We start from the raw sequence: 24,973 nt of genomic DNA on the forward strand, positions 1-24,973 counted from the left end.
CTTGCCCCGTGTGAATGTGTTTGAATGTGTATGAATGTTGGTGGTGGTCGGAGGGGCCGTTAGGCGCGATATGGCAGCCACGCTTCTGTCAGTCTGCCCCAGGGCAGCTGTGGCTACAATGTAGCTTACCACCACTGGTGAGAACGTGTATGAATGAATAATGATTTCTGTAAAGCGCTCTGGGTGCCTAGAAGGGCGCTATATAAATCCAAGTCATTATTATTATTATTAGTTAAAGTCTTGATAAGATTTTGAGTTTTGGCAGTGTTGAAAATAAAATTCTAAGACCTGCTGTATTGGAGCACATTAGCCACCAGCGCTACTTGATGTTTTATCCATCAATGACTACATAGATAAAATTGACAACTACCCAGTTAGCTTTATTACGTTTTTATTTTTCACCCTCATCTCTCTACAGCTCTGTGTTTTTACAGATTAAATGCGTTAGCCGCATCGACAGTTGTCATAATTATTAGAAACCTATATAATAGGCTTGTAGCTTGCATTACGGAGCACAAGTCTTTCCCTGACCCTGCACCCCAACCTGGGACTTGCTGATTGGGCCGGAGCTTCGGGAGCTGCGTGCTGGCCTGCGGTCCCCACCCCTGGTCATCCCGTTGCTGCTTCCACCTGCCTGCTGTCCTGTTGCCGTCCCTGACCCACCAGTCTGGCCCTCGGCAGGAGGGTCCCCCCTTATGAGCCTGGTCCTGCTCAAGGTTTCTTCCCTCCTAAAGGGGAGTTTTTCCTTGCCACTGTTTGGCTTAAGGTTTTTCTCCCACTAGGGGAGTTTTTACCTGCCATTGTTTATGTAATAACTGCTCGGGGGTCATGTTCTGGGTATGGGTCTCTGTAAAGCGTCTAGAGACAACTCTGTTGTATTAGACGCTATATAAATAAAATTGAATTGAATTGAATTGAATAATGTTATGTTATCAAGGTACTGTAATGTTAATCTCATTAATTAGCGCTACATTAACTTAGGCCCCGTTTCCACATAGCCGGGGTATTTACAAAAACGGATATTTCCCCCTCTGTTTTTGAATTTACAAAAACATAGCCGGGTATTTACAAAAACGGATATTTCCCCCTCTATGTTTTTGAAAAATTCCATCGTTTACACGAGATCATTTTCAAAATCTCTTCGTTTACACGAATCTGCATAAATACGCTGTTAACGTCATGCCAGCCAATCAGAATCCTGGAAAAACATCAACAAATGACACGTGTAACTTCCAGTTAAGGCTGATTTGTGGTTCCGCGTTACACCAACGCAGAACCTACGGCGTAGGGTACGCGGCGACGCACACCGTACGGCGCGCATCGCCGCGTACCCTACGCCGTAGGCTCTGCGTCGATTTAACGCGGGACCATAATTCAGGCTTTACTTCCAAGACGGAACGAGAGTCTTTCGTTTGGAGTGACAGAGAAGTGGAGTTACTTTTAAGTGTGACTTTAGAATATAAAACAGGTAAAATACAAGAAAATATTGACGGTGGCCAAACTAATTGTAAACACAGGTCGCACAAATGATGCTGGTGACGTTTCTGTCCCATAATGTGACGTTCTGAAGCCTAAATCTCCGTTTTCCTCTGTTTAGACGCAAATGTGAAAACTGAGTTTTTGAAAATCTCCACTTTGGCCGGAGTTTTCAGAAATGATCGTTTTTGGTGACTTTGAGCTTCGTTTTCGTGTAAACGAACGGCCAAAACGCATGAAAACGCCTCCGTTTTTGCTCCGTGTAAACGGGGCCTTAATTTTACCGTGTCTGGGTGCCGGTCCTCCCTCTGGGAGTAACAGGGTGTTGGTGGAGAAGCTGCAGCGTTGAGTACGTACTGTTGTATCAGCTCTGTCTTACAGTGAAACATGCAACAGTGTTGCCTTGGTGTCCAGCTGGAAATGCTGCCACACTTTTGACACTTTCTGCCTTTTCTTTTAGTTAAATTCAAACATATCCGCCTCTTCCTTCTTCCTTTACATGCGCGGCGTCAGCGCGTTGTGCCGCATTAAACGTAGTCCAGCGAAATACCCTACTTTGAGCTGGCAGAGTAGATACAAAAAAAGTATCTACTTGGCATGTTAGACCCCTAGTGGGAAAGAACACAACTGAGTGGAGGCGAGTAAGGCTGAGTAGGTATTAGTGGAAAAGTGCCATCAGTCTTGTGCGTGGAAACGGGCCACGAAGACGCCACGTTAGCAGAAACCAGGATGAGGTGTGAACAACAACCTCGGCGCCAGTCAGGCACTTCCTGCTGCGGCAAGTGAAACCAGACGAAACCGCAGAGAGGACGACTGTTTTCATGCTTCCTCTCGGCTGGTGTCAGACGGGCGAGAGCCTGGGTGTGGGGTGCTGTGGGGGGGCAGAGGGGTCCACTGAGCTCCATGTGGTCCAGGGGGACGGCGGTCCAGCGGGGGTCCGGGCGGGGGCTCTGGCTGCTGAGGGTCACCAGCTTGTGCCACTCTTCCTCTGCAGCCTCGCTCAGGTCCATGCTGGAGGACTTCGACGTGCTTCCTCTCACGGGCCTGCAGAGCCACTCGGTCCGGCGCCGCGCCGCCCAGGCCCAGACCCACCTGGAGCGGCTGCTGAGCTTCCACGCCCTGCGGAGGTGAGCCTCCCCGCCCCCCCCCGTGTGTGTGTGTATGTGTGTGTGTGCACGTGTCAGATCTGACCTGCTCGTCCCTGGGTCCAGGCACTTCCAGCTGTATCTGAGGACCAACGAGGAGCTCTTCACCGAGGACTTCAGGGTCGTGGTGGAGGACGAGGACGGCCGGGAGCAGCCCTACCCCGTCAACAGACACAACTACTTCACCGGACATGTTGTGGGTAGGAACCTTTCTGAGGGGGGGGGGGGGGGGGAGAGGGAGAGGGGGAGAGGGGGGGCTGCAGCCCACCTGTGTTACTTGTGTTGTTGGTCTGGTCAGACTAACGGACACAAAACTGGAAATCTGTAAAATACTCCAAAGTTGATCCTCCTCAACGTTGTAACCTCCATCACCCACCCATCCATCCATCCACCCATCTGTTTTTCCATCCATCCAACTGTAACCCAGGGCTATAGAGACCACTTCAGATGGACAACGACTGAATATAAATAAATAAAAAGCATGTTATCCCAATATATATATATATATATATATATATGATAATGAACGATAAAAAAGACAGGTTGGCACACAATCACAGCAGCTATCCCAAATGCCACTGTGGTGTTATGGGTTTAACCTAACCTGGTCTAAAGCAGTGACCACTCAGGACAACCCTGTGTAAGAGATTGAAACAAACACCTTAATCAATAGCGTGAGTCGTTGAGCACCACATCCCAGCCAACACGCACCAAAGACTGAAGGCTCACCAAAGTACACGCCGCTCAACAGTATTTTGAAAGTGACTGCAGTACCAGTTTTGGCCATTTCTTACACACGGCTCCTTTAAAATGACTATCATAACGGCCCATGGAGAATGCTCCGCCCCCTCTGGACTGAGACCCGCGCTCCGCCACTGGGTGTTGCGCAATGTATACAGGCACTCTTTGCAGCGTGGAGCCGCTACTCACTTCCTCCTCCCATTCCCCGGCCACAGCCCAACGCTCCAAGGCACTTTTGACTTAAAATGCAACTCTCCAGTCTCTTTTGTCAAGGGCAACCTGTCCGCCGCCGCCTTTACGGAAAATGTTTGTCCCGGCTGGCTCAACACCACATAATTGCACACCTGGGCCAGAGACACGCCCCCCATCACTCGTCACCCCTCACCTGGCCACACATTCATCCATCCATCCATCCATCCATCCATCCATCCATCCATCCATCCATCCATCCATCCATCCATCCATCCATTCATCCACCCACCCATCCCTTCGCTGGTCCACCGTAGTCTACGTCCTCCCTGAGTTTCTCTGGAGCAGCTAAAACCCTGAAATGCTCTGCAGAGTTCAGACTCAAGCAGCTTCACGAGAACTTTCATGTGGAAAGCATGGTGAAACGAGCGGTCCTTCATCTCTGCCTCTCTCTTCTTCTCTTCCAGGGGAGGAGGGCTCTCGCGTTCAGGCTCTCATAGACGACCAGGAGTTCTCGGCCCGCATCCTGACGCATGAAGCAGAGTACAACATTGAGGTGTGGATGAACAAAACATGACACACTTTTGATTTACATACAACACTTCAGCCTTCATAAGTACCGTATTTTCGCGACCATATGGCGCACTGTGTGGAAAGGCGCACCCTCAGTTTTGTGTGTCATTTTTGGTTTTAAAACACACATACGGCGCACCGACCCAAAAGGCGCCGTCTAAGGAGACGGAGCTGCACACAACGCGCGCTGCAAAACACACGCGCAAAACTTAGTTTGATATTTCACTTTTCACATCAATCAAACCCTTCAAAGGTTCATATTCTGTTTCTGCATTAAAGAATTAAAAAAAACCACCGGGGCGCCGCACATAAACCTGTCTCAGCCACTCGACCATCTCTTCATCCATCCAGCCCTTTTCATTTCACTCTGGCTGGAAAAGTCTCTTTAGGGAACGCTTTTCTTTTAAAAATCACCATAGCCGGCAGTTTCTGTCCACCAGCGTGGCAGGCAAGCACGAGAGTAAATAAACTTTTCATACCCCGTTGTGCTGCGGATCCCGACCGTGGCGGTCCCGGGTCCCGCTCCGCTCCCCCCTCGCGCTGGACCGGGTCCCGCTCCGCTCCGCTCCGCCCCCCCGCGCTGGACCGGGTCCGCTCCCCGTCTGCTCCCTCGCGCTGGACCGGGTCCCGGGTCTCGGTTCGCCCCCTCCCCCCCCCCCCCGTGCGAATACACACACGCGCATGTCGGGATCCGGTACCGGGTTTGTAACCGACAGATTTGGCTGCAAATCTCGGAGTGTGAAGCTGATCTGACCTGGGGCAGACCCCAGAAATCTCTGCTCGCAAATCGGCCGGGAACCAGGTCATCGGACCCCGCTTTGGGAACCAGGAAGTCGGCTGCAGCAGCGCGCATCACCGCGCTGCTGCAGCCGCGGCTTTAACTGGGGAATGTGGACGGTTCCGACCGGCCGGGACCGGAGGAGCCCACATGGACTGGTAGTAGGGGCTTCCGGGGAAAGAGCACCGGCATTTCAGCCGGATCTGCCCCCGGGGAGGCGGCGATCAGAGCCGCAAACCCACGGCAGGTGCTTCCTCGGTTCCCGACATGCAAAACACACGCGCGCTGCAGAACACACACACACAAGTGTGCTTATTTAAAAATATAGCAGAGCAAAACTTAGTTTGATTGTATTTTATTTCACTTTACACATCAAGCAAATCCTTAAAAGTCTTCATCATCTGTTTCGCATTAAACAGCTCAGTGGAGTCTCATTCACGTCGTAACTCACGGGGGCTTCACCCGCCCCCTCTTTTTACCTTTCTCATGGTGGCCGGCCTTACATTACCGTAATTCAGGTAATAGACACGGCGCACTGTTTCATAAGGCGCCCGGCACATTTGAAAAAAAAAAAAAAAAAAATGTGCGCCTTATGGTCGCGAAAATACGGTAGTTGTTCATTTTGACTCCAAGTGTCTTGAGCCCGTAGCAGAAGCAAAACAAACATCCATCCATCCATCCATCCATCCATCCATCCATCCATCCATCCATCCATCCAACCATCCATCCATCCATCCATCCATCCATCAATTCACCCATCCACCATGCATCCATCCAAGCATCCATCCATCCATCCATCCATCAATTCATCCATCCATCCATCCATTCATCCATCCACCATGCATCCATCCATCCATCCATCCATCCATTCAAGCATCCATCCATCCATCCACCATGCATCCATGCATCCATCCATCCATCCATCCATCCATCCATCCACCATGCATCCATCCATCCATCCATCCATTCAAGCATCCATCCATCCATCCATCCATCCATTCAAGCATCCGTCCATCCATCCACCATGCATCCATCCATCCATCCAAGCATCCATCCATCCATCCATTCAAGCATCCGTCCATCCATCCATCCACTCATACATCCATCCATCCATTCAAGCGTCCGTCCAACCATCCACCATGCATCCATCCATCCATCCAAGCATCCATCCATCCATCCATCCACTCATACATCCATCCATCATCCATCCATCCATCCACTCATCCATCCATCCATCATCCATCCATCCATCCACTCATACATCCATCCATCCATCCATCCATCCACTCATACATCCATCCATCATCCATCCATCCACTCATACATCCATCCATCCATCCATCCATCCACTCATACATCCATCCATCCATCCATCATCCATCCATCCACTCATACATCCATCCATCATACATCCATCCATCCATACATCCATCCATCCACTCATACATCCATCCATCATCCATACATCCATCCATCCATCCACCATGCATCCATCCATCCATCCATCCATCCATCCATCCACCCATCCATCCATCCATCCATCCATTCAAGCATCCATCCATCCATCCATCAATTCATCCATCCATCCATCCATCAATTCATCCATCCATCCATCCATCCATCCATCCATTCAAGCATCCATCCATCAATTCCTCCATCCATCCATCCATCCATCCGCTCATACATCCATCCATCATCCATCCATCCACTCATACATCCATCCATCCATCCACCCACTCATACATCCATCCATCCATCCATCCATCCACTCATACATCCATCCATCATCCATCCATCCACTCATACATCCATCCATCCATCATCCATCCATCTATCCATCCATCCATCCACTCATACATCCATCCATCCATCCACTCATCCATCCATCCATCCACTCATACATCCATCCATCCATCCATCCATCCATCCATCCATCCATCCACTCATACATCCATCCATCATCCATCCATCCATCCACTCATCCATCCATCCATCTATCCATCCACTCATACATCCATCCATCATCCATCCATCCATCCACTCATACATCCATCCATCCATCCATCATCCATCCATCCATCCACTCATACATCCATCCATCCATCCATCCATCCACTCATCCATCCATCCATCCATCCATCCACTCATACATCCATCCATCATCCATCCATCCATCCACTCATCCATCCATGCATGGGATGATTCATGTGTGTTTCCTCTTCCAGCCTCTGTGGAGGTTCACGTCGGCTCCCCCCGACGGCCGCCTCCTCGTCTACCGCTCTGAAGACATCAGGAACATCAGCCGGCTGCAGCAGCCCTCCGTCTGCGGCTACGTCACCTCCGAGTCCAACCACCTCCTCCCCGACGGCGTCAGAGCGGCCGTGCTGGACCAGGAGGAAGAGGAAGGTCGGTAGATGTCGCTGCGCTCATGCAGGACCCAACGACTGGGTGGCGAGCTCACGGCGTGTCTTCATCTGCTCAGAAACTCTGTGGCGAGCCAGACGGGAGGTCCACGACCACATGAAGAACACGTGTCCTCTGCTGTTGGTGGCCGACCATCGCTTCTTCAAGTACATGGGACGGGAGGAGGAGAGCATCACCCTCAACTACCTGGTCAGACCACCGTCCGCGCCCACCAGTGTTGTGCAAGTTCATACTTCACATGAAGTAGTTCAAACTTCAGTTCACATGGTTTAAAAATGAACAGTTCACGTTCATAGTTCACCATTTTCATTTTGAACTAGTTCAAATTCAGTTCATTTCAATATGTTTAGGTGAGAAGTACGAATGAAACGCCCCCCCTATCCTAAAACTGTTCACTGTATACAATCATGTATTGTCCTAGTGGCTTTTCAACTTTACTCAGAGGTTGTAAATCTCCAACATTGTAGTCCATTATCAGTGTTTCTACCTGTTGCAGGTAAATCCTCCCCCTGAAGGAGCAGCAGTGGGACTGGGGTGGTTTGGGGCTGTTGGGTCTTCTTGCTCTTTCCTGATCCCTTTATTCTTCTCACACTGGACGGATGCTTTAACTCCACATGACGTTTCAAATGTGAAGTTGACGAGGCAGACGCTCGGACTTGTTTTCTCAGCGCAGGTGGACATAATTTGCACAGAAAGGTTAGATTTCTACCGTCGGACTCTTTGGGAGACGATGTGTAAAATTCCAGCAGATAATGATAAGGATCATCATCTGACGTCTCGCTGACGCTGCGTCTGCATCGTCTCTCTCTTCACTGATCATGTAAAGATAGACCGGGCTCGGGCCGCCGTTGCCATGGAGCTGGTGCCCGTTGCTATGCTAGTGTGCACTGCATTGTGGGTAATGTAGTGTGACGTCGTCGTCTCGTTGAGTATTTTGAATGTGTGCGCCGTTTTCGGATGCTCACTAGTTTGATCTAGGGACAGAAAAATTTCCCAGAATGCTTTTCGTCGTCATTTGCGGACTGAATAAAAAAAAAACATGGCGGACATTTCTTATTTTGTAGTGAATAAAATCAATATTTTGAGTTAGTTTCTGCATAAAAATGCGTTTTGATTACATTTCTAGCGAGAAATATATATTTTACTTTCATAATATTCACTCAGTGAATGTACATAATCACTCGCTTGCCCGTTGTTGTGAAGTCTTTTTCAAACCTCGCCAGAATAAAGGCTGATTTATGGTTCCGCGTTACACCAACGCAGAGCCTACGGCAGGGGTAGGCAATTCCGGTCCTCGAGGGCCGGTGTCCAGCATGTCTTAGATGTTACCCTGCTTCAGCACACCGTGATAAAAGTACCTGTGTCATTAACAGAATTGTGCAGCCCTGGATGACAAGCTGATGACGATGATTAATTAGAATCAGGTGTGTTAAAGCAGGGAAACATCTAAAACATGCAGGACACCGGCCCTCGAGGACCAGAATTGCCTACCCCTGGCCTACGGCGTAGGTTACGTGGCGACGTTCGTCGTACGCCGTACCCTACGCCGTAGGCTCTGCGTCGATTTAACGCGGAACCATAAATCAGCTCCCGAGCCGGCAGGCAGAAATCCTGAAATTTTCGGAGCAAATTTCTTAACAGGCGTAGCTACAACTGTTAGATTTCATCTATTAAACCAACATTTATCTTCCTAAATGATTTATTTCAGCCAGCGGTAATTCTCCACAGAGCTGCAGGTTTCTCCCCGGGACGACGGCGCAGGTTGACCTGGCGATCACGTCTGTACGAACCGGCGGCTCTTCTCATCCCCGAAAACATCAGATCAAATTTCTTAACAGGCGTTATTTGGATAAACTGAGCCCAGGTTGTGGATCTTAACGGTTACTTTTACGCCTGAAAAAATATTAAAACTTAGGTGCCCTAAAATCTGTGGCTTCTTTTTTAGGGGTAGTGGTAGTGATGGAGGGCTAGTGGTAGAAAGTAGGGGGTGTATTGGGATTGGCCCTAAAACAGTGAAGCTGAAACTCACGTAATCTGAACAGTTAAAATTCCACTTTGTGATTTGCAGAATGAACAAGTTCAAGTTCTTTATTTGCAAATATGTTGCGTTCAGTTCAACGTTCTCACAGAAAATAAGGCGTTCATCTGAACTTGTTCATGCACAACACTGGCGCCCACCGCCTCCATCCGGCTCCATGCACTGACCCGACCTCTCACTGTGTTTCCAGATCGAGCTGATCGATCGCGTGGACGACATCTACAGAAACACCTCGTGGGATGATGAGTTCAGTGGTTACGGCGTGCAGATCCAGCAGGTGAGTTGGCCCAGACAGGGACCGGCAGGACCAGTACACCTCCTCGTCAGTCACCTGAACGTGACGCCATGCTGTGGTGTGTCTGCTGGCAGATCATCATCAAGAAGAGTCCGACTGACGTTGTTCCTGGGAAAAGTCATTTCAACATGAAAGGCAGCCCGGTGGAGGGCCGGGACGTGTGGGACGTCAAGAAGCTCCTGGAGGTAAGACGGTAGGGATGGGCGGTATGGACTAAAAAATGTATCACGATAATTTCTGGCATTTATCCCGATAACGATAAAAATGATGATTAAAAAAAATACCAATTCAACTCCTCTTTCTTTCTTTCTCTCGGTCTCGCTCTCTTTCTTTCCTTCCTTTCTTTCTTTCTTTCTCTCTCTTTCCTTCCTTCCTTCCTTCCTTCCTTCCTTCCTTCCTTCCTTCCTTCCTTCCTTCCTTCCTTCCTTCCTTCCTTCCTTCCTTCCTTCCTTCACGTACGTTGTGCATGGATTTAACGCAGAACCATAAATCAGCTTTACACAAAAACGTCATCAAGGGGAATTTATTGTTTTTTACCGCGAGATGACAAATTCTTATCGTGAGGAATTCTTTTGACGGTATATCGTGAACGGTAAAATATCACCCATTCCTATAAGACGGGACCCAAACCCGGCTCGGGAGTCACTGCAGTGTCCCGCAGGCGCGACCCTCTCTAGCTCCCACCCTGCTGGCCTTGGTTACATTCCTAAACCAATCACGGCTGCCTGTCACATTGCCATCCATGGTGACGGAGGCATTTGCATGATGTTTGGCTCAGTCTAATGTAGAGATGAACGATTAATTGCGTTTGCAATAATATCGCGATGTGATAAAACAACATTTTCTAACCGCAAAGGCTGCGATTTGACCAGTCACGTGATCTGGTCACGTTGCGAGTGAGCAGAGGGGAAAAAAGTCAACAGTTCCGCTAAATCTACCATGGCCTCAGTGTTAGGGCTCGGCCAGGCGGGGCTTTATAAATATATGGGCTTTATAAATGTATTAAATACATGAGCGCGGAGTCAGCGTGGCGAGGAGAATGAGCCGGGCGCCGACGGACAGTGGAGTTGCGCTGTGAATCCTGAATTATGGTTCCACGTTAAATCGATGCAGAACCCACGGCGTAGGGTACGTGGTACGCGCGCCGTAGGTGCATCCACCAGTGTCCTATGCTTTATAAATCATTAGGACAGTGGCGCCGCCAGGATTCCATTTCGTAATACGCACAGAAACAGTCCGTCCACTGCTCTGTAGCCTACGGCTAATTTCAGGGTCTCACTCGGCCTGAATATTCCACTATCCATTAGGTAGAGGATAGGTTGGTTGGCTATTCAGAGTTCAATAAGTATTTCAAAGATCTTTTTTCCTCAAACAAAACTTTGCAGTGACAAATTGGATAACGTGCGCATGGCGCACTACAGATATGGTGACATTATTATGCGCACCTCCAAAAAAGACGCAAACATAAACATTAAGGTGACGGCGCACCAGAAACACAGATTAAAACACAGCTAAACATTAAGGTGACGGCGCACCTACAAAAAAGTTAAAAAAAAGAAAAGAAAAAGTACAGCACCATAAAGCATGAACTATAAAAACACCATAAAACTCAGATAGACTAACCGACCACTAGATTCAACTAGCAGATAGCCGATGCTACAATAAAAACCCCAGCCAGATCTGGTGTCATTAAATTAAATAAAGATGTTCTTGCCTATTTGAAGCGAAGTCTGCGCCTCCTGTTTCGTCAAAGTCCCGGGCCAGTCCCCTCAGCCTCTGGTCTGTCATGGTAACATCACGGTGGACCCAGCACGTACCAAAAATAAATCCTTCAAAAAAAGGGTACGCATCACAGCACACGAGAACTTTGATCCAGTTTGCCTCAACCAGACGTCTTATGGGCTCCCTCGTCAGCTCCACGGCTGGGAGAGTGCTGCTCATCTATGTTTTAGATAGCTGTCGCAGTTAAACAAACTTATCTTCCCAGAGCAACCGGACTACGTCATCGCCCCCAGAATGCATTGTGCGGGTAAAACATGGCGCCTCCCGCAGGTCAAAACATGTAATAAACATTGTAGATTTTTAAAGCAATTAGATTATTTTATGTGTTTCTAACAACATATTTTAGTATAAGAGAACAATTGTGGCTTATTAGGGCCTACAAGTCTTAATAACCGGGGTTCCTTTTAAAGTGACGTCTCTGTTCCCTGGGCGGGGGGTGGAAGACAGTTTGAGTCACTTTGAATCTTTGAAAGCTGAGGAATGTACAGTATGTGACCCATGAACCAGATTTCAGACCTGTGGCCTCATTTATAAAAGAGTGCGTAGGATCCACACTAAAAGTGCACGTGCGCCCAAAAACCTGCACGCAATGTTCGCTTTATAATTCACAGTCCAGCTGGAAGGTTGTGAACGTGAATTCGCCTCATATCCCGCCCTCTACACACCCACTTTCTACCAAGAATGGTCAATGCAAACTACTACATGACTGTATTTGCATATGAATGAGCCTGCTGAGCATGCGCAGCGCCACCTGCAGTCTGTTTCTGCTGCGTCAGGATGAATGAGATGTGTGGAGCCACCGTGCCACTAAATTTCACGGAGACTGAGATGGAGATGTTGTTGATGAGGTGGAGGACAGGAAAACAACATTATTTGGTGGTCACAGTAGTGACATCACTAACAAAAATAAAGCGAGTGAGTTGCAGCACGTCGTTGCTGCTATAAACGCCTGCCAGAATCTTGATTTCTGAATCAATTTTTGGCAGGTGAAAATGCCTATTTTGTGTTGTAATGGTCCTTTAAGAGTTAAAAGAAATCCTGTGAGCTCTAGTGTTTATATTATGAAGCTCAAGAATGAGATCAAATCATATTTAGGTAGAAACAAACTTTCATTAACTGTATTTGGCCTTCAATCAATTTTTGACAGGTAAAAAGACCCATTTTCAGGGGAGATATCACTTTTTGGCACGACACCGGCCCGGCGTGTCCTGCACCGCGGCTGCAGCAGCAGCACCAGAGTCCTGACTGACGCTGTGCTTCAAACACAGAGGGACACGATCAGCGCTATTACATTACAAGTCTGATATGTGATGACATTAAGAGTATGACATGAATCTGGCTTCATTTCACCACCTCACCGCCTGCGTCGCCAGTTCCCCATGTCTTCAAAATGTCCGTGCACTAGGGTCAGGGTTGGCGTAAAGATACGCACATTTTTCCGTTAGTTCTTTTTTTTAAATCCCAACTTTCTGATCACATTGTAAATGCGTATCATCTTAACAGGGAAGTGGAAGAAAAAGGGAAATGCATCATTATTCTTATTCACCCGCTCTAAATGCTTTAACAATGCTGGATTGGGGAAATACAGAAATATAACCCTTGCTAGTTGAAATCAGGCGCTACATTATTAGAACCACTGAAGAAACGGTTGAATGAACTCTGCTGGAACCGCTCCTGTCCAATCGAGCCGCGCTTCTCTCCAGGGACAAGCAGTGCTCGTGGGTAAAACCCGCTAGCAGATGACACAGCAGCTGGTGAGGAAAACCTGGACGCCTCCAGCTGCAGCGTGTTTATTAACTGTACTGATGCTGTACGTGCAGCTACACAAGCAATAAATCAATCTGTTTTATTTAACAATGTCAGATTTATTTAAAGCACAGATTACAACAATAAAGAAAACAAATCTGTGCCTTTACCTCTTTAACACGTATACGTCTGTGTCAGCTTCTGTAGAGCCTGAGTGTTATGGATCATTCTCTCTGAACCCAATCACACGACACCAAACCGGGTTAAACTTTAGCCAAAACGAGGCGTAGTTTAATAGAAAAACACAGAAAAACTCCCACAGGGAACAAAAAAACCTTCCTCAAAAGAAGCTCAGAACTTCTTCACAAGTAACTCAAAAATCACAGAGAGAAAAAAAACCACCAGCAAACTAACAAACAAACCAACAAAGCTCAGAGTTAACAAAACGAACCAGCAATGAACAACTGGCAGCCCCACTGTTTAATCTCCTCATGAGCTGACGGGCTGCAGGTTCAGTCTCACAGCGACTCCACTGTCCGCCGCCGCGCGCCCGGCTCGTGTTCGTCGCCGTGCGCAGCTCCTCGCCACGCCGACTCCGCACTCATATATTTCCTCCGCAGCCCAGCCGCGCCCCAACACTGAGGCCGTGGTAGATACGCGGCACTGGTGACTTTTTTTCCCTGCCGGCTCTGCTCTTCCCGCTCTGCTCACTCGCACATCACGTGACCAGATCACGTGACTGGTCAAATCGCAGCCTTTGCGGTTAGAGTCTCGTTTTATCACCTCGAGATATTATCGCAAATGCAATCAATCGTTCAGCCCTAGTCATAATCCAGGGACACTTGTTTTACCCATGATGTATTGATGCATGAGCAGCTGCTTCTGATGACTTGGTGTCTTTGTTGGTGTCTGTATGCTGAGATCTCTGCTCGCCTGTCCTCTTACAGCAGTTCAGCGTGGACATGGCAGACAAGGCCTCCAACGTGTGCCTAGCTCACCTCTTCACCTATCAGGACTTTGATGAAGGCACTCTGGGTCTGGCCTACGTGGCCCCGTCCAAACCCGACATCCCCGGAGGGCTCTGCTCCAAAGGTCCGTTCTGCTGCCCCCGCAGTGTGCTGCTCTCTGGATCATTCTGGACGTGTTCTTCAATCACATTCTCTGTTTTTGCTCTGCAGTTTGTACTACAGCGACGAACGAACAAGGAAACATCTACCTCAACACCGGCCTCACCAGCACCAGGAACTACGGCAAGACCATCCTGACCAAGGTGGGCCAGTGGTACTTTAGCACCATTTTCTGTTAAAAATGCAGAAAATTGTTGGTAAATGCTTCTTAGATGTGAGCATAACAGCAGAAGATACATCTTCTTTTAAAGTTCAAAGGTTTTATGGATCAGAATATAATAAAAAGATCATCTGTTCCTTAAAATCAGGTAAGCACAACGTAGACAAGCACAGACGCAGTGTATGAAACTTAAGTACCGCCACTGGGGCTCTTCCAACGAAGCGGTTCTGCTGCTAGTTCAGTGCTGGTACCAGACTCAGCACCAGGCTGCGAGGAAAGCGCTGCCTTTTTGCTAAGAAAAACAGTGTTACCCCAAAACCTTGCTGGGTCAGGTGCAAGAACCGCTACGGCACGGCGGGGCCGTGGTGTTTGTAACCAACCAAATCCAACCAAACATGTATCATACTGGGAATTGTGGGTGTATTCTTAGTGATTTAATCATGAAATCACAAATACGTAACTGTGCAGCGATCGTGTGACTCTAGAAAGACCGACTTGATGGTGGAAACTTGCATGAAGTCAATTACATTTCTATCTCCATATCTCCCCGTAACTCTCAGTAACTCAGTAACTAAACGTAGCTCTCTGCGACTCCCTGTAACTCTCCGTACCTCCATAACTCTCTGTATCTCCGTAATTCCCTGTAACTCTCCGTATCACAGTAACTCTCCGTACCTCCACAACTCTGTATCTCTGTAACTCTCCATAACTCTGCATCTCTCCATACCTCTATAACTCTCCGTACCTCCACAACTATGTATCTCTGTAACTCTCCATACCTCTATAACTCTCCGTACCTCCACAACTCTGTATCTCCGTAACTCTCCATACCTCTATAACTCTCCCTACCTCCACAACTATGTATCTCTGTAACTTTCCATAACTCTGCATCTCTCCATACTTCTATGACTCTCCGTACCTCCACAACTATGTATCTCCGTAACTCTCCATACCTCTATAAATCTCCCTACCTCCACAACTATGTATCTCTGTAACTATCCGTACCTCCGTAACTCTCCGTACCTCCGCATCTCTCAGTACCTCTATAACTCTCTGTACCTCCATAACTCTGTATCTCTGTAACTCTCCATAACTCCGTAACTTTCCATACCTCTATAACTCTGTATCTCCGCAGCTCTCTGTATCTCCGTAATTCTCTATACCTCTATAACTCTGTATCTCCATAACTCTCCGTACCTCTGTAACTCTCCATAACTCTGTATCTCCGTAACTCTCCGTACCTCTGTAACTCTCCGTACCTCCATAACTCTGTATCTCCGTAACTCTCCATAACTCTGTAACTCTCCGTACCTCCATAACTCTGTATCTCCGTAACTCTCCATAACTCTGTAACTCTCCGTACCTCCATAACTCTGTATCTCCGTAACTCTCCATAACTGTGTAACTCTCCGTACCTCCATAACTCTGTATCTCCGTAACTCTCCATAACTCTGTAACTCTCCGTACCTCCATAACTCTGTATCTCCGTAACTCTCCATAACTCTGTAACTCTCCGTACCTCCATAACTCTGTATCTCCGTAACTCTCCATAACTCTGTAACTCTCCGTACCTCCATAACTCTGTATCTCCGTAACTCTCCATAACTCTGTAACTCTCCGTACCTCCATAACTCTGTATCTCCGTAACTCTCCATAACTCTGTAACTCTCCGTACCTCCATAACTCTGTATCTCCGTAACTCTCCATAACTCTGTAACTCTCTGTACCTCCATAACTCTGTATCTCCGTAACTCTCCATAACTCTGTAACTCTCTGTACCTCCATAACTCTGTATCTCCGTAACTCTCCATAACTCTGTAACTCTCCGTACCTCCATAACTCTGTATCTCCGTAACTCTCCGTACCTCTGTAACTCTGTATCACAGTAACTCTTTGTATCACAGTAACCCCATATCTCTGTACCTCTCCATATCACAGTAACTCTCTGTAACTCTCCGTATCTCGTCCTAAGAACAGAGGATATCATTTCCTGGCCAGCCACGAGAATGTACTTTGTTTCCCCATGACTGTATTTCAGTTAGAGAGAAGAGTTCCCAGCATTTCTCTGGATGTTGGCGAGCTGCTGATGAAGATGCTGCTCATCTCCGTTTGGTTCTGCTCAGCACTAACGAGTGGTGTTTGTTGGGGTGTCCACAGGAAGCAGACCTGGTGACGACCCACGAGCTCGGCCACAACTTCGGAGCGGAGCACGACCCTGACAATGTCCCGTACTGCGCCCCCCGGGAGGACCAGGGAGGGAAGTACGTCATGTACCCCATCGCCGTGAGCGGAGACCACATCAACAACAAGGTGCTGCCGCTGTTTCCTCCTCACTTGAACCCTGTACTCCACCCTCCTCCTCCTCAAGCGTGACCGTGAATCTGTGAACAACGAGAACCAGTTCATGTAATCCTCACTTCAGTCCAAACGTCTGCACCTCGTCGTGAAAACGATTAAAAGATGTAGCTGTCAGCAGCCATTGCCAGCGTCCGAGCAGACTCGCAGCAAGTAAAGATCACACAAACTTCGTTTCCACCGAACCACGTGCTGGTTCACAGTAGGGCTGCGATTCGTTGTCGACAAAAATCGATAATCAAAATTGTCTACAATGAATTCCATTGTCGACAATTGTCGCCAGACGTGTTTTTCCAACGGAGTGAGGCGTCTCACTTCAATACAATCTCTGTCGAGTCGCGCATGCACGACAGCGTCTGAGCGCAGCTGCGCGTAATAAAACTTTGTTAAAAAACGAAATAAAAAGTTTGGGAGCATTTTAGCCTCGATACGGAGAATAAAAAGATGACTTGCAAGGTTTGCAAAGCCGACGTTGCTTTTCACGGGAGCACGTCAGTAATGCATTTGAAGAGAAAGCACGTTGGAGTGCTGAACGAAACGGACTCGCCTTGGTAAGATATTAAGCGTGTTTTGGCTTTAAAAGAAAGCTTTAACGTTATGCCTGACAAAGTATTAAATTAAGTCAGATATTTGGAGAAACTGCGTTTAGTGTCTGTGGCGCATTTTGGAAGAGAGACGCACGGGACCGCAGTCGGTCAGCAGCATTCTCTCCCTCCACAGCAATGTAATGGCCAAGCGATTCATTTGTTAAATTAATTTGTTTAATTCTATACTTTGTTTATTTTATGTTATTTATTAATATTATTTGAGCCACTCACAGCTACTCTCGTTGCTATAACCTCAATCACATAATGCAGCGTGAAAGGCGAAAAAAGGCTTGTGCGAACATGACAATGATGGATTTGCATCTAACTTTCAGTCAGGTGACCTATGAACTGTCAATCATCCATCAAACTCCACAATTATCATGTTAACATTAGATCAGATAGATTGTCTAGACTTTTCTTTTGCGGCACGGGAGAAGACACTAAATCAATGCATCTTTATTGTGCGCCGTGCAGGCTTGAATTCTCAGAGTTTTGCAGGAGGGGCGGGAGTGTAACACACGTTGCGGGCGGTAATGGTCAGAAATTCAGCGGGAGCAGGATGAAGAAAACAGTCCCGCTATAGCAGGGCTCTTGTGCCATGTTTCTTGTGTTTATTATCATTTGCCACATAATTAATGCAACCTCATACTAAATTTAAAAAAAAAATTACTAATTATCCGATTAGTCGACTAATCGTTTCAATAGTCGGTGACTAGTCGACTATTAAAATAGTGGTTAGTTGCAGCCCTAGTTCACAACTCGTTCAACTTGTGAACCAGCTGAGAACCAGTTTGCTTTTCCATAGCTCGGGTGCTAAGGGGAGCCACGTCATTACGTCCCTATAAACGTCAGTTACGTCGCTGCGTTTACATTGGCGCAAAAATTGAACAACGTATTTCCTCTAATACAGACTTGGTCCGCGTAGCACCCTCCGTGGACACATCGCTAAGAGACAGGTTGTTTCCTCCACAAACCACTGCTGCTTTGCTGCATCCACATTCATTCGTTGCGTTGCTTATTTAAAAATGTCTCCGTCTCCCAGTCTTGCTATTGCTGTTGGTCTTAGTAACTCCGGCCCCTCCGCTTACCTAAGCAGTTCTTTCCTCTAGCCCAGCAAAGAGTTGGTGCTACCTTGGAACTGCTTTTTCTGGCCCGGAGCCAGTTCTTGGTCAGTGAAACAGAAAGCCCGGTTCCAAACTCAGCACTGGCCCAGAACCAGAACCAGCCCTGGAACCGGTTTGGTGGAAAAGGGGACACGTCAGGGTTCGTCAGGACTCACCAGGGCGCCCAGGAACAGACTTGAACAAATCTGACAGTTATTATGGGCTATAGGACATTTAGGGACCAGGCCTTTAGGAGCCGATGGCCCGTAACATTGACAGTTTAATTCTGATGAAGTTTCTTGGTAGCCGTCTGGGGATGAGACTCGGCCGGTTCCAGGACAACTGGACATCATTTCTCATTGTGTCTCAAGGAGGTAGTTGTCCCGTCCTGTTTGTGACGCTGTAGCCATTGGAAACACTGCCACACTAGGAATCTGATCATAAAGCCTTTATTTCCATCCCTTTTAACTAGAGCAGAGAGCGTGTCGACACCCACCTTTCTACATGCCGTTATGAAGGAGCTCATAAAGATGCATAAATATCGTTCACATCTGTAAATACTAAAGTCCACCAACTTCTCTTTAGGTACCAATACGGCCCAAGTCCTGTCAGGAAAATGAAACTCAGATTTTTATCTCAGCTGGTGGATTTTTATTTCCAGGGGTGGGTTTTAGCTCCTCGCTACGGATCGTCACATGACCAGATCAAGGGCTTTGACCTCTGAACTTTGGTCCTTCTTCCCAAACACTACCAGCTTCATGAATATTGATTATTCACGTGTTTATTGTTGTCTGAAATTTGATCAAACGTCAGCCGTTTCAGGTGCCGAACAACAGGGTCCAGATTTGAAGTCAGTGGGTGTTTAGATTGTTGTGTATGGGTTGTACCTAGGGTCGCCACCTTTCAGAAATAGAAATAAGGGACGCCCCGATTTCAGCAGCGCAGGCACCAAAAAAAAGGGACATCCCCAAAACTTCTAAACTGCATAGAAATGTATTTACTTTATATGAAAAAAACAAAATACTTTGATTTAAAGTTTAAAGAGCTTTAATAGCATTGAACTAGCATGACTGTACAGACAGCCAACCATGAAACTGAAATATCCTCCTATGCTACGTATGTCCATATCAGCCCAGATGTAGATTATTAGCTACAGGTGAAGAATATGGAGTAAAAGTTAATTTATTTCAATAATTCAACTTAAAAGGTGAAACTAATATATTACATAGTCTTATTAAATGCAAAGCAAGATATGTTAAACCTTTTAGTTGTTATAATTTTAATGATTGAATTGTTTATTGATTTCATAAAATATTCAATTTTTTTTAGATTTTTTTATTTGGGGTTTTCATAAACTGTGAGCCATAATCATCAAAATTATAACAAATAAAGGCTTGAAATATCTCACTTTGAATGTAGTGGGAAATAATATATTTGTTTCACCTTTAGTTGAATTTACTACGAAATGAAATTTTGCAATATATTCAAATTTTCAGACCTTCATCCGTATATTATGACATCAATAAATAAGAGCATAACATTTTTTCTGTATTGATTCAATACGGAATGCAACTTTTAATTCCCAATTACATAACAATTCCGTATTTCAAGGGACGGGTGGCGACCATGGTTGTAGCGCCCCCCCAGCCCCCCCATCAACCCGACGCTGACCCTGAGTGTGTCTCCAGGTCCGCCGTCAGCTGTCCAGACTAACATGCTGCATCTCTGTGTGCAGCTCTTCTCCAACTGCAGCAAACACTCCATCGTCAAGCGCCTGCGCTCCAAGGCTCCGGACTGCTTCAAGCAGAGGAACATCAACGTGTGTGGGAACTCGCGGGTGGAGCAGGGCGAGCAGTGCGACCCGGGGCTGCTGCACATCAACTCGGACCCCTGCTGCACCGACGACTGCAAGCTGAGGGAGGGAGCTCTGTGCAGGTCAGAGGAGCTTCCGGGTTCTTTTGTTTAAACTCTCTATTTATTAACTTGTGCAGAGAACGCGGGGCATCATGGGGGATGCAGTCAAATCTGAATAGTGTTTCAGATATACATACTAGGTTTCCAGCTGAAGTCTTAAAGGAGACCTATTCTGGCATTTAATGTATATTTTAAACAGGCCTTGAATGTCTTAAAAACAAGCTTTTGATAGTTTTTTCTACATAAATTAGAAATTCAGCCTGCGGGCCATGTCTTTATTTTTACCGTTTCTAACCTCCATCTCTATGAGGGATTCTGAGGGGCGGGGCTATGATAATGAGGCTCTGTGCTGATTGGCTGCCTGAATGACGTGTAGCAGGGGAGGGAACAAAACCTCTGGGCTGAAGAGCCGGGTGCGTACACTATTAAAGCGTGTCCCATGCGAGAGAGCTTCAGCGACAAAATCAATTCCATTGCTTTATTTTCTATTGGACTGTCCTAACTGGCCGCGAGTTTAGCGGTTTCAGTGTGGACAGAGAGAGTTTAACGGTTTCAGTGTGGACAGAGAGAGTTTAGCGGTTTCAGTGTGGACAGAGAGAGTTTAACGGTTTCAGTGTGGACAGAGAGAGTTTAACGGTTTCAGTGTGGACAGAGAGAGTTTAACAGTTTCAGTGTGGACAGAGAGAGTTTAGCGGTTTCAGTGTGGACAGAGAGAGTTTAACGGTTTCAGTGTGGACAGAGAGAGTTTAACGGTTTCAGTGTGGACAGAGAGAGTTTAACGGTTTCAGTGTGGACAGAGAGAGTTTAACGGTTTCAGTGTGGACAGAGAGAGTTTAGCGGTTTCAGTGTGGACAGAGAGAGTTTAACGGTTTCAGTGTGGACAGAGAGAGTTTAACAGTTTCAGTGTGGACAGAGAGAGTTTAACAGTTTCAGTGTGGACAGAGAGCGTCCGATGTCACGCAGCTCGACGCGATAGTCGGACGCTCGCATGCAGTTACACGGTGTAAACGGATCTTAAGCCTGATTTACGGTTCTGCGTTAAATCGACGCGTACCGTATTTTCACGACCATACGGCGCACCGTGTGGAAAGGCATACCCTCAGTTTTGTGTGTCATTTTTGGTTTTAAAACACACATACGGCGCACCGACCCAAAAGGCGCCGTCTACAGACACGGAGCTGCACACACGCGCGCTGCAAAACACACACACAAGAGTGCTTATTTAAAAATAGAGCAGGAGCAAAACTTAGTTTGATATTTTATTTCACTTTTCACATCAATCAAACCCTTCAAAGGTTCATATTCTGTTTCTGCATTAAAGAATTAAAAAAAACCACCGGGGCGCCGCACATAAACCTGTCTCAGCCACCAGCCCTTTTCATTTCACTCTGGCTGGAAAAGTGTCTTTAGGCAACACTTTTCTTTTAAAAAGCACCATAGCCGGCAGTTTCTGTCCATCAGCGTGGCAGGCAAGCACAAGAGTAAATAAACTTTTCATACCCCGTTGTGCTGCGGATCCCGACCGCGGCGGTCCCGGGTCCCCCGCGATGGACCGGGTCCGCTCCCCGTCCGCTCCCCCGCGCTGGACCGGGTCCGCTCCCCGTCCGCTCCCCCGCGCTGGACCGGGTCCCGCGTCCCGGGTCCCGCTCCGCTCCCCCGCGCTGGTCCCGCTCACACACACGCGCATGTCTGTACCGGGGTTTGTATGCGACAGGAGCTCCGCTCCGCTAATTCAGCTGCGCCAGTCCGAATTTCCAGACCTGTCTCAGCCACTTGATCATCATCCCTTCATCCCATAATGACTCCGGCTGGAAACGTCTTATGCAAAGTTTTTCTTTTAAAAATCCCCATACAGTTTCTGTCCATCAGCGTGGCAGGCAAGCACCACATAAATGAGAATGTGTGTGTTTCGCGCCGCGACACACACGCGCGCATGTCGGGGATCTGGTACCGGGTTTGTAACCGACAGATTTGGCTGAAAATCTCGGAGGGTGAAGCTGATCTGACCATGGACGTACCCCAGAAATCCCTGCTCCCAAAGCGGCCGGGAACCAGGTCGATCGGACCCCGCTTGGGGAACCAGGAAGTCGGGCTGGAGCAGCGCGCATCACCGCGGCTTTAACCGGGGAACGTGACCGGTTCCGACCGGCCGGGACCGGAGGAACCCACATGGACTGGTAGCAGGGGCTCCCGGGGAAAGAGCACCGGCATTTCAGCCGGATCTGCCCCGGGGATGCGGCGATCGGACCCTGCAAACTCACGGCAGGTGCATTCTCGGTTCCCGACATGCAAAACACACACGCGCTGCAGAACACACACACACAAGTGTGCTTATTTAAAAATATAGCGGGAGCAAAACTTAGTTTGATTGTATTTTATTTCACTTTACACATCAAGCAAATCCTTTAAAGTCTTCATCATCTGTTTCCGCATTAAACAGCTCAGTGGATGGTCTCATTCAAACCGCAACTCACGGGGGCTTCACCCGCCCCCTTCTTTTTTTTACCGTTCTCATGGTGGCCGGCCTTACATTACCGTAATTCAGGTAATAGACACGGCGCACCGTTTCATAAGGCGCCCGGCACATTTAAAAAAAATAAAAATAAAAATAAAAAATTATGTGCGCCTTATGGTCGCGAAAATACGGTACCCTACGCCGTAGGCTCTGCGTTGGTGTAACGCGGAACCATAAATCAGCCTTTAGTTCCCTGAAGAGAGATCCCGGTCACCTCGTCTTCACACTAATTCAGGAAGATTTAATTGAATTCTAAACGGGTACACCAAAGTTATTTACTCAGATTCCTCATCATTTCATTCCTTATGTTACAAGACAAATGAATCATGTTAACTGTAAAGAAATCACAACACTGAATGTTCACAAATGGCAACTTTATTGTTAAAAAAAATTAAATAACATTTGTACACATTATATACACCATACACTGTTTATGTACACCAATTTGTATATAAATAACATGTATGCACTATTGCTGGCTCAAGGAAGGACCGTGCGTCTTCTGAAGGTGTCTGAACAGCTTCAGGTGCTTGGAAGATCTGAAAACATAAACAGAAAAAAATGTATTACTAATAGAGCTCCGGTGAGTGGCTCCGGTGGCTCCAGTGTTACGCGTTAGGTAATACTGGAGCCACTCACCGGAGCTCCAGTGTTACCCGTAGACAAATATAAATAACATAAAAAATTAACGTTACTTACCGCTGACTCGTGTGCAGTTGCCGGGTCCGTACTGTTGGTACTGATCCTTTTATGAGGGTAAATGTCGATGCAAAACCTAATTTTTACTGTCCCTCGCTGTGGAAACAGCCACACAATACACTCCGCTTCGAAACAATGGCGGAGTTCTTGTCCTGGCGGAGTTAGTCGTGGGCGTGGTTTCATGCAGAGGGGAGCAGAATCTGAACGGCTCGTAAAAGTCACATGGCACTGGACGGCTCATCCGGGTGGCTGTACAGACCCTGCAGAATTTGGTTGCTTTCCTCTTTCTCTGAGTTGGCAGGGTGAGGGGAGACCCCTTTATTTAAGTTAAGGGAGGACACAACATCAATGCATCTCTATTATTGTGCATAAATTCTGCGGATGCGGACGGGAGTGTATATAAACGCTGCGGATGTGGCCGGTAATGGTCAGGGATGCAGCGGGAGTGGGCGGGAGCGGGATGAAGGAAACAGTCCCGCCTAGGGCTCTACACTGATGTTCCGCCTAGGGCTCTACACTGATGTTCCGCCTAGGGCTCTACACTGATGTTCCGCCTAGGGCTCTACACTGATGTTCCGCCTAGGGCTCTACACTGATGTTCCACCTAGGGCTCTACACTGATGTTCCGCCTAGGGCTCTACACTGATGTTCCGCCTAGGGCTCTACACTGATGTTCCGCCTAGGGCTCTACACTGATGTTCCACCTAGGGCTCTACACTGATGTTCCGCCTAGGGCTCTACACTGATGTTCCGCCTAGGGCTCTACACTGATGTTCCGCCTAGGGCTCTACACTGATGTTCCACCTAGGGCTCTACACTGATGTTCCGCCTAGGGCTCTACACTGATGTTCCACCTAGGGCTCTACACTGATGTTCCACCTAGGGTTCTACACTGATGTTTCATCACCTCTGTTCCCAGCGACAGGAACAGCGCCTGCTGCAAAAGCTGCCAGTTCGAGTCCAGAGGCCAGGTCTGCCAGGAGCCCATCGATGCCACGTGTGAGGGCCACTCCTACTGCACAGGTGAGCAGGATAACATATAGGGCAGTGCAGGAGTACTGTTTTCCTGAAGAGGGTACAGTTTTAGTTATAGGCCCAGTCCCAATCCCCCCCCTACCCCTACTTTTCAGCCCTACCCCTAAATTTTGCGCGTTCCCGTGAGGGTAGTGGTGTCCCAATTCCTCTTCCCACCTAGGGGGAGTGTGCTTATTTAGGGGTAGTGGTTATGAATCTGGCCCTTCACAGCGAGGGTTTTGAGATGCACACTAGTTGACCGAGGGCTAGAAAAATTTCCCAGAATGGTTTTCGTCGTCATTTGCGTCATTG

The 24,973-nt window shown here is 47.6% G+C and overlaps 1 protein-coding gene across 1 annotated transcript in view; it reads left to right on the forward strand.

Annotated features, from left to right (window-relative positions):
- adam17b (ADAM metallopeptidase domain 17b) overlaps positions 1 to 24,973 on the forward strand; it is a 38,313-nt gene that overhangs the window by 4,959 nt on the left and 8,381 nt on the right. Inside the window, exons 2-13 of the mRNA XM_061747070.1 lie at positions 2,471 to 2,603; positions 2,688 to 2,821; positions 4,019 to 4,107; positions 7,128 to 7,308; positions 7,385 to 7,515; positions 9,555 to 9,641; positions 9,734 to 9,844; positions 14,135 to 14,279; positions 14,366 to 14,457; positions 16,632 to 16,784; positions 20,255 to 20,454; positions 24,567 to 24,670. Coding sequence (XP_061603054.1) covers positions 2,471 to 2,603; positions 2,688 to 2,821; positions 4,019 to 4,107; positions 7,128 to 7,308; positions 7,385 to 7,515; positions 9,555 to 9,641; positions 9,734 to 9,844; positions 14,135 to 14,279; positions 14,366 to 14,457; positions 16,632 to 16,784; positions 20,255 to 20,454; positions 24,567 to 24,670 — 1,560 coding nt within the window. The remainder of the gene's footprint in view (positions 1 to 2,470; positions 2,604 to 2,687; positions 2,822 to 4,018; positions 4,108 to 7,127; positions 7,309 to 7,384; positions 7,516 to 9,554; positions 9,642 to 9,733; positions 9,845 to 14,134; positions 14,280 to 14,365; positions 14,458 to 16,631; positions 16,785 to 20,254; positions 20,455 to 24,566; positions 24,671 to 24,973) is intronic.

The sequence above is a fragment of the Cololabis saira genome, chromosome 18, assembly GCF_033807715.1.
Source record: "Cololabis saira isolate AMF1-May2022 chromosome 18, fColSai1.1, whole genome shotgun sequence".
Classification (NCBI taxonomy): domain Eukaryota; kingdom Metazoa; phylum Chordata; class Actinopteri; order Beloniformes; family Belonidae; genus Cololabis; species Cololabis saira.